General features: G+C 42.4%; 1 protein-coding gene across 2 annotated transcripts in view; it reads left to right on the plus strand.

The window, feature by feature from the left end:
- Positions 1 to 1,735: 1,735 nt before the first annotated feature.
- The window catches only part of STXBP1 (syntaxin binding protein 1), a 69,625-nt gene continuing 58,949 nt past the window's right edge, over positions 1,736 to 12,411 (plus strand). For both annotated transcript variants that reach the window (XM_052649708.1, XM_052649707.1), the window contains exon 1: positions 1,736 to 1,795. In XM_052649708.1, the coding sequence (XP_052505668.1) occupies positions 1,759 to 1,795 (37 nt within the window). In that variant the 5' untranslated portion in view covers positions 1,736 to 1,758. The remainder of the gene's footprint in view (positions 1,796 to 12,411) is intronic.

Here is a 12,411-nt window from a genome sequence, read left to right on the forward strand (position 1 = left end):
TTAGTAGTCAGTAGAAAATAATGGTTCAGAATTCAGATTATAAAATTAGATCTTTCATTTGTCACCTATTCAGTTCAGCTCAGTCGCTCAGTCGTGTCCGACTCTGTGACCCCATGAATCGCAGCACGCCAGGTCTCCCTGTCCATCACCACTCCCAGAGTTCACTCAGACTCACGTCCATCAAGTCAGTGATGTCATCCAGCCATCTCATCCTCTGTCGTCCCCTTCTCCTCCTGCCCCCAATCCCTCCCAGCATCAGAGTCTTTTCCAATGAGTCAACTCTTCGCATGAGGTGGCCAAAGTACTGGAGTTTCAGCTTTAGCATCATTCCTTCCAAAGAAATCCCAGGGCTGATCTCCTTCAGAATGGACTGGTTGGATCTCCTTGCAGTCCAAGGGACTCTCAAGAGTCTTCTCCAACACCACACTTCAAAAGCATCAATTCTTCGGCGCTCAGCCTTCTTCACAGTCCAACTCTCACATCCATACATGATCACAGGAAAAACCATAGCCTTGACTAGACGGATTTTAGCAAGGCACTTATCTTCCCTGAGTCTCAATTTCTTCATCTCTAAAATGTTTTATTTCTTAACAATATTAACAAAAGGACCTAGCTCACAGAGCTATTCCAAGAATGTAATAAGTATTCATTGATTTTTAAGACTAGTTCTCTTGTCCTTTTTGACTTTTGATTGGCTTAACTCATTTTTCTTTGAAGTCAGAGGGGAGCCCTGTCTCATATTTCAGAAGCGATCTCCCCCATAAGTTAAATCTAGCAAAAACTGACATGGGACCACTTTGGTAAACTTGGACTCTAGGAAAGATATACTGACCAGAGTTGTTCCACAGCATAGCCCTATTTGATTTGGGACCTAGGTATTTCTAGATTTTGGTTGCCCAAAGACTAGGATTATGTCTGTCTGCCTTGTACATGGTTGGAGATCCAATGCCTAGAAGAGTGGTTTACATACAGTAGTGAGAGAAAAATAGATATTTGCGAATGAATGATGCACAACCTAAGACAGTCTAGTGCTCAGTTTCTGAGCCTATTTTTTTTTCACCTGAAAATGGAGATTAAAAACAATGCCCAATTATTGTGATTTAATGAGCTGATGCATCTAAGACTCAGTGGATGGTGGATTTATGGATATGGGAACCCAAAGAAATAGAGATGGTGTCAATAAAGCTCACGTTACGTTGTCTTGGGGAGTGGGTACTGCTAATGAGAGATCTAGCTTCCGAGTTCCTTTTGTGGGCGAGGGGGAGTGAAGGGGGGGTGATGGAAAGCTCCCAGGAGCCCGGGGATTCTGGTGCGGAGGCTGCGGAGAGGACCTTAGGACTCAGCCCGCCGGGAGCGCGCGACGGCCAGGCCGCGCGCGCGGCGCGTGAGGTGAGGGGGAGGGCGCGGCTTTCTCTCCAGCCAGGGACCGCCTCGCGTCCAGCCGCATCTCGGGGGGCGGGGCCGAGCCTCCGGGCCGCAGTGCGATTGGCGGAGGTGCGCGGGTGACGCCGACGGCTGGCGCGAGACCCCGCCCCTCCCGCCGGGCCGGCCCCCGAGCGCGCGCCGGCGGGTCGCCAGCCTCGCTCTGGCTTGGATCGCGCCGCACCCCCGCGCCGCGCCCGCGCGTCCGTCGTTCTCGAGCCGCGGCTGCAGGGGCGGCGGGCAGCATCCAGCCGAGCGCGCCGACGACCCGGGGAGGCGGCGGTGTCTGCGGGCGTCGCGTGAGGAGGCCAAGAGCCCAGAGACTCGCGCGGCGCGATGGCCCCCATCGGCCTCAAGGCGGTGGTCGGAGAGAGTAAGTGGAGTCGGGTTTCCTCCCCGCAGGCGGCGGCTACGGCTCGGTACCTGCCCGCAGCGCGCCCCCCTCGCCGCCTCCGCGCTGGCCTCTCGCTCCCCGCTCGGCCTGAGGCTCCCGGGTTGGGAGGGTCCCGTTATCCCGGCGCCGCCTTCTTCGGAGGGAAGTCCCTCCCGGCCTCCTGCGGCCCTCGTCCCTTCTTCCCCCGCTCTGCTCTTCCCGCATTCCTCCTCCTTCCCCCGCGCCTTCGCCGCATCCCTGACCCCTCGTCGCACCCCTCCCCTCTTCTCCCCATCCCTCTCTTGGGTCTTCACCTGCATCTCCCTCCACACCCATCGCTCCACGTCTCCCCCTTCACCTCGCCTTTACCCCCCTGCGGCCTGTTACCCTCTCCTCTATCCCCCTCCTTCACCCCGAGTGCCTTCTCCCCATTTCCCCCTCTCTTCCTCTCGCCTTCTTTATTCCCCCAAGCTCCTCTATTCCACTCCTCTTTCCATCCCCAGTCCCTCCCTCTTTCCCACCCTCCTCCGTGGAGTCGTGACGTGCCAGATCTCGGCCTGCGTCCTCCTGCCCGCTTCCCCCTAGATCCCTCCCCTGGAGCCGGAGCCGCGGTCCCCGGCCGCAGAGACCCACCTGGGAGCGGCGGCTCCGCGCGCCGCGCCGCTCAGCCGCGCCGCTCGCCCGCCCAGGGGCCAACTCCTTGCAGCGGGAGAGAAGCCTGTTTGTTTCCAAAGGCTTGGCTCTGCCGGGGCCGAGGCCACCCGGCTCCTCCTCCCGAGCCGGGGTCTTGGCTTCGAGGGCGGGGTCTTCTCAGGGTCCTGTACCGTCTTCAATCACCCGGGAGACTGGGAGAGCTCTAGGGTGCGCGGGAGGAGTTGCCCTGCCCAGCACCGCAGTCTACGGACTCCCTGTTGGCAGGACTCAGCCGGGGCTTGATTTCGGGCCGTGCAAACCCCTGTTACAGGGAGGAAATAGTTGTTCGTGGTTTGGATGAAAGGCTTGACGTAAATGGATTTTTAAAAAATGGATGATGGAGATTGTGGGGCTGCAGCGGAGTGAGGGCTGACGGTGGTCATATTTGGAAAACGGCGTCTCTGGTGCTAAGTAAGCTTGGCGATCTTGTGCAGGCAAATAGTGCCTCTTCAATATTTTGGCCGTTATCTTTAACAGAAAACGGGAGAGGATTGCTGTGGGTTTTGCCGTCTTTTTTGGAATCGAGAGAGAATTAAAAGTGGACTTTTCTCTGTGGGAGAGCATAAGAAAGGAAATAGAAGGAAAATGGTGGAAATGACAGTTTCCTTTCCAACGATTCTCTCCAATTAGAGCAATTCCTCTGTCTCTTTCTGGCTGTCAGATGGGATTTTTGACTGTGATGGTCCTTTGGGGCGTCACTGTTTCTTCTTATTCACTCTCTTCGTTGATATATACAAAATATTCCCAGTTATACAACCTTCTCTGACCTATTACTCCAGGAGAAAATTGTTATAAACACTGAAACCCAAATGAGCAAGTTTTTTAAAAAAGTGCTCACGACAACACCTGCCTACCCCATGCGGTAAATGTTCCAAATCACGTACTTTCTATTTTAAAGGCCAATCAAAGCGCTTAGGACTGGAAGGACCCCTAGGGATCTTCTAATGTCAATACCCTCATTTTACCCGTGGGAAAGAAATGGAGGCTCAGAGCAGTTAAATGGCTTGCCAAAATCAGCGTTAATTAATTTCCTAAAACCTGGTGTCCATTTCCTTGCAACATTAGTTAAAAATAATAATAACTTTCTTCATTTTTCTAGGTATACCATTTCCTTCCAATATGCTTTCTAAAGGGTTGTGAAATATGGAATGTTATGTTGAATGTTACATTCCTTCAAATGTTATATTCGAATAAGGTGCTTTTAAAACAAAGTCCTGGAAGCAAGTGTTCTGGACATCACATTTTTGTATCCTTTTACTGTGACGCTTCTTCATGCAGGTAGACCTACCCGCCCCCCGCCCCGCAATGGCCTTTTTTAGAAACAAGTATCAGAAAAAAAAACAAAACACCAATATGTCATATGGTCAGAATTTATTTTCTGAAATAAAGCCACTGTTTACAAAAAAAAAGGCTAATTTTACACGAAATTGGTGAATGTGTAAACAGCATTTCTATAACAATTGAGTTAGGTAAAAATTTTGGAAGAAATATTTTTGCAATTCTTTGTCAGTGACATAAAGAATTCTGTTAACTTTGACTCCTAATTTTGGAAGGGGTTTCTAGCTTTGCTTTTTTCCTCTAAAAAATAAACCAAAGATTTTTTTTAACCAACGTCCCAGTTTAAACGTCACCTTCACAACCTGGTCTTCCCAGTCTAAAAATTAACACCTCATAGTCACTGTTTATCATACTCCCTAATTTAGTTTTTTCATTACACTTAAAATTAGTTTTTTGGGTTGTTTTTTGCTTTTGGTACTTGTTTGGTTGTTTCATCCCCTTGAATGTTGCTTCTGGGAGAGCATGGGTCTTTATCTAATATGTTCATCCCTGTTCAGTTCAGTTCAGTCACTCAGTCGTGTCTGACTCTGCGACCCCATGAATCGCAGCACGCCAGGCCTCCCTGTCCATCACCAGCTCCCGGAGTTTACTCAAACTCATGCCCATTGAGTTGGTGATGCCATCCAATCATCTCATGCTCTCTTGTCCCCTTCTCCTGCCTTCAATCTTGCCCAGCATCAGGGTTTTTTCAAATGAGTCAGTTCTTCACATCAGGTGACCAAAGTATTGGAGCTTCAGCTTCATCATCAGTCCTTCCAATGAATATTCAGGACTGATTTCCTTTAGGATGGACTGGTTGGATCTCCTTGCACTCCAAAGGACTCTTAAGAGTCTTCTCCACAGTTCAAAAGCGTCAATTCTTGGGCAGTCAGCTTTCTTTATAGTCCAGCTCTCACATCCATACATGACTACATGATTCATCTCTGTATCCCATACCAAAAACTGTCGGTGGCTGGTCATAGTTGGCTGTCAATAGATATTCATGGAATGAATCAGTGTTTTTAAGGATATGTTCGAGAGCAAGATAAATGTACTTTGTGGCTTCCTGTCCTATCTTTCTTGTCATATCTTTCAATGTACATGAGTCTTAGTAAGCTCCAGGAGTTGGTGATGGACAGGGAGGCCTGGCGTACTGCAGTCCACGGGGTCGCACAGAGCTGGACAGGACTGAGCGACTGAACTGAACTGAACTGAACAGGGATGAATATATTAGATAAAGACCCATGCTCAGTGGGTGACAATAGGTACAGGTACAACAAAAGTAGAGGATATGGGTCAGTGTTAGCTGTTCATTCAACAGAGATCTGTTCAGAGCCTGGTAGCAATTATGAGGGAATACAGGGACACTCAAATATGGGACCATTTCACACTGTTGTGACAGACACAGACAATCCTGTGCCCCCTTTCATGTCACTCTGCTGACACACTTAGGGTATAACCAGTTATCGTGCTTCTTTGTGGTCTCACCCAACTAGACCAGAAGCTCTTTGAGGGGAGAATAGGATCTCCTCTTATTCTTAAATCTGTCTTTAGTATGACAATTAGTACTTCATCCTTATAAATGTTGGATGAATCTTTATGTATAATGATTCAGAGAAAGAACTCTGGATTTGGACCACCTGGAATAAAATTCTGGTCTACTACTGTTAGCTGTGTGGTTTTGGCAAATAATGGAATCCTTTTGTGCCTCAGTTTCTCCATCTATAAAATGGGTAATAATAGCACCTACCTTCTGTGGTTCTATGAGTTTTAAAAGAAATAGTGCTGGTATAGCATCTAATGCAGTTTTTGATGCTTTTGAACTACGGTGCTGGAGAATACTCTTGAGAGTCCCTTGGACAGCAAGGAGACCAAACCAGCCAATCCTAAAGGAAATCATCCATGAAACTTCATTGGAAGGGCTGATGCTGAAGCTCCAATACTTTGGCCACCTGATGTGAACAGCTGACTCGTTGGAAAAGACCCTGATGCTGGGAAAAATTGAGGGCAGGAGGAGAAGGGGATGACAGAGGATGAGATGGTTGGATGGCATCATCGACTCACTGTACATGAGTTTGAGCAAACTTGGGGAGATAGTGGAGGACAGAGGAGCCTGGTGTGCTGTATGCAGTCCATGGGGGTCGCAAAGAGTTGGACACAGCTTAGCGACTGAACAATGAAACAGTTCTTTTAGTCAATCTTATCATTATGACAAGATCCACAAGAGTGTCAGTACAAATGTTAGAGGATTTCAAGAAGAGATAGGCTGCCTGTATCCTGTGGGGCCACAGTTTTGGGGGAGAAAGTGAAGTCTTGGGTAAACTTCCTGAGTGAAGTGCAGATGAGCTGGAAAATGGAAGAATAGACCTGAAGAACATATGGATGATTAGTAACCACATGCAACTTCTGTTTCCCATCCTGCTCATTTCTTTACTTTTTCCCCTTTAATTTCTGTCTATAAATGTAGGGTTTTGTTTTTTCTGCTCTCTACTTTGTAAAGAGATTGCAAGAGAAAGGAGAATTTCATTCTCTACCTCCCCGCCCGCCACCCACTGCCCCGCCAGGCATTCTCTGTCTACTGCATGTTAATGGATGATGTTTCAGTTATGGCAATCCATGCTGTAATTTACAAATCCAAATTTTACTCTTGTTCCCTGAAGTTTTGTCAGAGTGTTTCAAAGATTCAAGAATTACAAAATGTATTGCTTTTCTTGTTTCCTAACTATTAGCAGTTTGTCCCCACATTAGTTTATAAGAATCACATTCTTTGGGAAGAGAATGTAGTTTCAGTTTTGGAGGAGACTGTGGGTACGTAAAATGCTACCTTTTTCACATGGGGCCATGAGTCATAGGATGTGTCAGAAGTTGAGAAAACACCTAGATTGAAGCAATTTTCATTCATTCTTATACTTTTTTTTTAAAAAAAGAAACCTTAGATCACATACTTGAAATATATTAAATATATGTCATATTTTTTCCATTTTAAGGTATAATTTGCATAGGTCTTCCCTGGTGGCTCAGTAGTAAAAGAACCCACCTGCCAAGCAGAGATATGGGTTCCAGCCCTGATACCCTGGAGAAGGAAATGGCAACCTACCCCAATATTTTTGCCTGGGAAATCCCATGGACAGAGGAACCTGGCAGGCTACAGTTCATGGGGTTGTAAAAGAGCTGGGCATGACTTAACAGCTAAACAACAACAAAAAATAATTTGCCCAGGTAAAATTTACCCTTCTTAGTGAACAGTTCTTCAAATTTCAGATTTACCTGCCATCATGACCACCACAGTAATCAAAATACAGAACAGGTCATCACTCCCTGAATTCCCTTGTGCTACCACCCCCAGCCCCTGGTGAGCACTGAATGTCGTTAACAGTGGAGTCATACCCTGCAAAGCTTTTTGAATGTGCCTTCTTTAACTTACCATAGCGCATTTGAGAATCATCCATATTGCATGTATCCGTAGTTTGCCCCTTCTCATTGCTGGCTGCTTGTCTGTTGTGTGAATATGCAACAATTTGTTTCTCCATTCTTCAGCTTAAGGACACTTGAATTATTCCAGCTCTGGGCAATTGCAAATACTTCTATAATGTTTCTAGAAGCATTCACAGGTGTTGTGTGAACATATCACTTGGAGATATATATATATACACACACACACACACTTAGGAGTGGGATTAATAGGTTGTGTGGTGTGTATTTAACCTTACAAGAAACTGTCAAATTATTTTCCAGAGTGGCATAACCATTTTACAGTTTTTACCAGCATCCTTGTTAGTCCTTGGTATTGTCAGTTTAAAAAATTCTAACCCTTTTCCTAGTTAGTTGTATCGCATGATTTTAGTTGTCATTTTTCTAATGACTAATGGTGTTAAGCATTTTTCCTTGTATTTATTTGCCATCTGTATCTTCTTTGGTGAAACATCTAAATCTTTTGCATATTTTTTTACTGGGTTATCTGTTTTCTTATTATTGATTTTTTGAGAGGTTTTCTATGTATTCTGGGTATATGTCTTTGTTAGATACATGAATTACAAATATTTCCTCACAGTGTGACATGTCTTTTCATTCTATTAACAGTATTTTTCAAATAGAAGAAATTCTAAATTTTTATGAAGTCCAGTTTATCCATTTTTTCTTTTATGAATTGTACTTTTGGTATCCTATCTAAGAAATCTTTACATAATCCAAATTCACAAAGATTTCCTGTGGTTTTTTTTTGTTTGTTTTCCTGTGGATGTTTTATAGTTGTAGGCTTTATATTTAGTCTTTGATCTATTTTGAGTTAATCTTATATGTTGTGAATTATGATCAAAGTTCATTTTTGTGTATATGTAAATGTTTTTGGTTTTCATTTTTGTGTACATGTAAATATTTTTGTCTGTGAGTGCCCAGTTGTTCCAGCACCATTTGTTGAAAAGACTATCCTTTTTCTTTATTGAATTGTCTTTGTTCTTTGTTGAGAATCAATTGACCATCTTTGGGTGGGTCTATTTTTGGACTTCTTGTTCTATTTCCTTGATCTTTATGTATGTTTTCACTAACCCACTATGACTCAATTACTGTAGCTTTAAAGTAAGACTGGAAACCAGAGATTGTGAGTCCTCCAGCTTTGTTTTTCTTTTTTAAAATTGGTTTTGTTCTTTTAGTTCATTTGCTTTTCCATATAAATTTTAGAATGAGCTTGTTGTCTGTTGAATTCTATTTAAAAAATTCTTCTGCCATTCTGTTTGGAATTGTCTTGAATCTGTAGATCACTTTGAGAATTGACATTTTAAATTTACTTTTAGTATCTTAGTTTCTTTTCTATATTTCAGAGTGAAAATAAAAATTATTAGCTTCACAAATAAGGGAGCAACAGTATGATAAGCAGAATTGCAGATAGTTTAGCACAGTTGCAGAATACAAAGTCAATTTACAAAAATATATTGTATGTCTATATACTAGCAATGAACAATTAGGAATTGAAATCTAAATTAGTATCATTTAGAGTAGAACAAAAAACATGAAATACTTGGGTGTAAATCGAAAAGAATGTGTTCCACATCTGCATGCTGAAAGCTACAAATACTGATGAAAGATATCAAAGCTTAAATAGATGAAAAGATATACTATATTCATGGATTTTAAAAATTTATGCTCTATTTATTATTTTTGAAATATGTTTTCAGTTCTCTTGGGTAGATACCTAGGAACAGAATTGCTGGGAAATGTAACTAACTTTCTGAGGCCCTGCTAAACTGTTTTCCAAAGTGACTGCACCACTACCAGTGTATGAGGGTTCCTATTTCATAATATCTTAGCACATGTTATTATCTGTCTTTTTTATTATAGTCATCCTAGTTGTCTTGAAGTGGTGTCCCATTGTGGTTTTGATTTGCATTTCGAAAGGCAATGCCACAGAATGCTCAAACTACCCCACAGTTGCACTCATCTCACATGCTAGTCAAGTAATGCTCAAAATTCTCCAAGCCAGGCTTCAGCAATACATAAACCGTGAACTTCCAGATGTTCAAGCTGGTTTTAGAAAAGGCAGAGGAACCAGAGATCAAGTTGCCGACATCTGCTGGATCATGGAAAAAGCAAGAGAGTTCCAGAAAAACATCTATTTCTGCTTTCTTGACTATGCCAAAGCCTTTGACTGTGTGGATCACAATCAACTGTGGAAAATTCTGAAAGAGATGGGAATACCAGACCACCTGACCTGCCACTTGAGAAACCTATGTACAGGTCAGGAAGCAACAGTTAGAACTGGACATGGAACAACAGACTGGTTCCAAATAGGAAAAGGAGTATGTCAAGGCTGTATATTGTCACCCTGCTTATTTAACTTATATGCAGAGTACATCATGAGAAACGCTGGGCTGGAAGAAGCACAAGCTGGAATCAAGATTGCCTGGAGAAATATCAATAACCTCAGATATGCAGATGACACCACCCTTATGGCAGAAAGTGAAGAGGAACTAAAAAGCCTCTTGATGAAAGTGAAAGAAGAGAGTGAAAAAGTTGGCTTAAAGCTCAACATTCAGAAAACGAAGATCATGGCATCTGGTCCCATCACTTCATGGGAAATAGATGGGGAAACTATGAAAACAGTGTCAGACTTTCTCTTTTGGGGCTCCCAAATCACTGCAGATGGTAATTGCAGCCATGAAATTAAAAGACGCTTACTCCTTGGAAGAAAAGTTATGACCAACCTAGATAGCATATTAAAAAGCAGAGATATTACTTTGCCAACCAAGGTCCGGCTAGTCAAAGCTATGGTTTTTCCAGTGGTCACGTATGGATGTGGGAGTTGGACTGTGAAGAAGGCTGAGCTCCGAAGAATTGATGCTTTTGAACTGTGGTGTTGGAGAAGACTCTTGAGAGTCCCTTGGACTGCAAGGAGATCCAACCAGGCCATTCTGAAGGAGACCAGTCCTGGATGTTCATTGGAAGGACTGATGCTGAGGCTGAAACTGCGGTACTTTGGCCACCTCACATGAAGAGTTGACTCATTGGAAAAGACTCTGATGCTGGGAGGGATTGGGGGCAGGAGGAGAAGGGGACGACAGAGGATGAGATGGCTGGATGGCATCACCAACTCTATGGACATGAGTTTGGGTGAATTCCGGGAGCTGCTGATGGACAGGGAGGCCTGGTGTGCTGCGATTCATGGGGTCACAAAGAGTAGCACACGACTGGGCGACTGAACTGAACTGAATGGCTGGTGATTCTGAACATTTTTTCACATACTTGTTGACCATTTAGGGCTTCCCTGGTGGCTCAGATGGTAAAGAATCCGCCTGCAATGAGGGAGACCTAAGTTCCATCCCTGGATTGGGAAGATCCCCTGCAGAAGGGAATGGCTACCCACTCCAGTATTCTTGCCTGGAGAATTCCGTGGACAGAGGAGCCTGGTAGGCTACAGTCCTTGGTATCCAAAAGAGTCAGACACAACTCAGTGACTAACATTTTCACTTTCATTGACCTTGTATGTCTGCTTTGGAGAGGTGTCTACACAAACACTTGGCCCATTTTAAATTAGATTGTTCAATTTGCATTTTAATCCACATGTTATTTTCATTTGAAATTACTGTTTTTACTTTACCTTTTAAATGTAAGGGTGGAAAGCCTCAATGAATAAGTATACACTTCAATCTGACCAGTTTGCCTATTTCTTTAATCTTCCTCCTTCTTTATTTTTCTGTTTAGTTTTAGTAGAAATGACTTATTCTTGTTACAACTGTCATCCTGTGTCCTTTCAGACAGTTCATTTAAATTTTAAAAATTGTTGAATGCTCCAATTGAATCTTCATTCCGAGTTTATTAATTAAAAGTGTCATATTTTTGAAATGCCTCACTTTTAAAAAGGATTCTAATATGGTAGTCTTACAGTTAATACAAGTAATTTGTTAGTTACAATTGTCATAAGAATTACAATGATACAAGACAGTAGTCTGATGTAAGCGTAGGGAGGTTAGAGAAAGCTTCCATAAGGAAGTGATGTCCAACTTACTTCCTTTCAGTTCCAGCTTATTTTGAGTTTTTGTTTCATTTTGTTTGTTTTTTAAAATTTATTTATTTATTTCTTTTCCCCCGTACCTTTATTTTTTATTTTTATTTTTTTAATTTTAGAATCTTTAATTCTTACATGCATTCCCAAACATGAACCCCCCTCCCACCTAAAATTTATTTTTAATTGAAGTATAATTACTTTACAATGTTGTGCTGGTTTCTGCTACACAACATTAAATTAGCCATAAGTATACATATTCCCCTCCTTCTCTCCTACCCATCCCCAGATTTGTTTTGTTTTTAAAATTAGGATTAACTACTGGTTTAGTTTCTTTTGAAATGACCATATAGTTTTTCTCATTTAATCTAGTAATGTAATATAATTAATTATAATGTTGAGCAATCCTTATATTCTGAAATAAACTTTCTTGATAGACACGCACTATTTTTCAGGAGTGAGAAATTCTGATGCAGAATTTATTCTGCTTATTATTTTGCTTATTAAATTCTGCTTAATATTTTTGCATTTATATTCATTAGTATTGGAGCCTTCTTGCTGCTCTTTGATCATTCCAAGTATGTTCCCATCTCAGGGCTTTGCATTTGTTGTTATCTGTGTCTAAAATGTTCTTTCACGTATCTGCGTGCTTGTTCCCTTAATTAGGTCCCTGGTCAAAGGCTACCTCACCAGTGAGCTCTTCTCTGATTATATAAAACTGAAATTTATATAATTTTCATCCCCCTCACCATGCTGAATTGTCAAATCTGACATTTCACACTTACGTTTTATTTGTCTGCTTATCCTGGCCTCCACCAGCCCAATGTAAGTTCTATGAGAGCATAGACTTGTTTTGTTCATTACTATAGCCCCAGCATCTAAAACAGTGCTGGCCCATAGTGGACGCTCAATAAATACTTGGAATGAACAACTAAATACTATGTATTTTATATGTATATTATATATATATATAATGTATATATAATGTGTATTATATATATATAATGTATATATAATGTATATATAATGTATATATAATGTATATTATATATATGTGATTCCTCTCTCTCTCCCTCTCTGTCTGTGTCTCTTTCTCTGTCTTTCATCTTTT

This window comes from Budorcas taxicolor, chromosome 11 (assembly GCF_023091745.1).
Source record: "Budorcas taxicolor isolate Tak-1 chromosome 11, Takin1.1, whole genome shotgun sequence".
NCBI lineage: Eukaryota > Metazoa > Chordata > Mammalia > Artiodactyla > Bovidae > Budorcas > Budorcas taxicolor.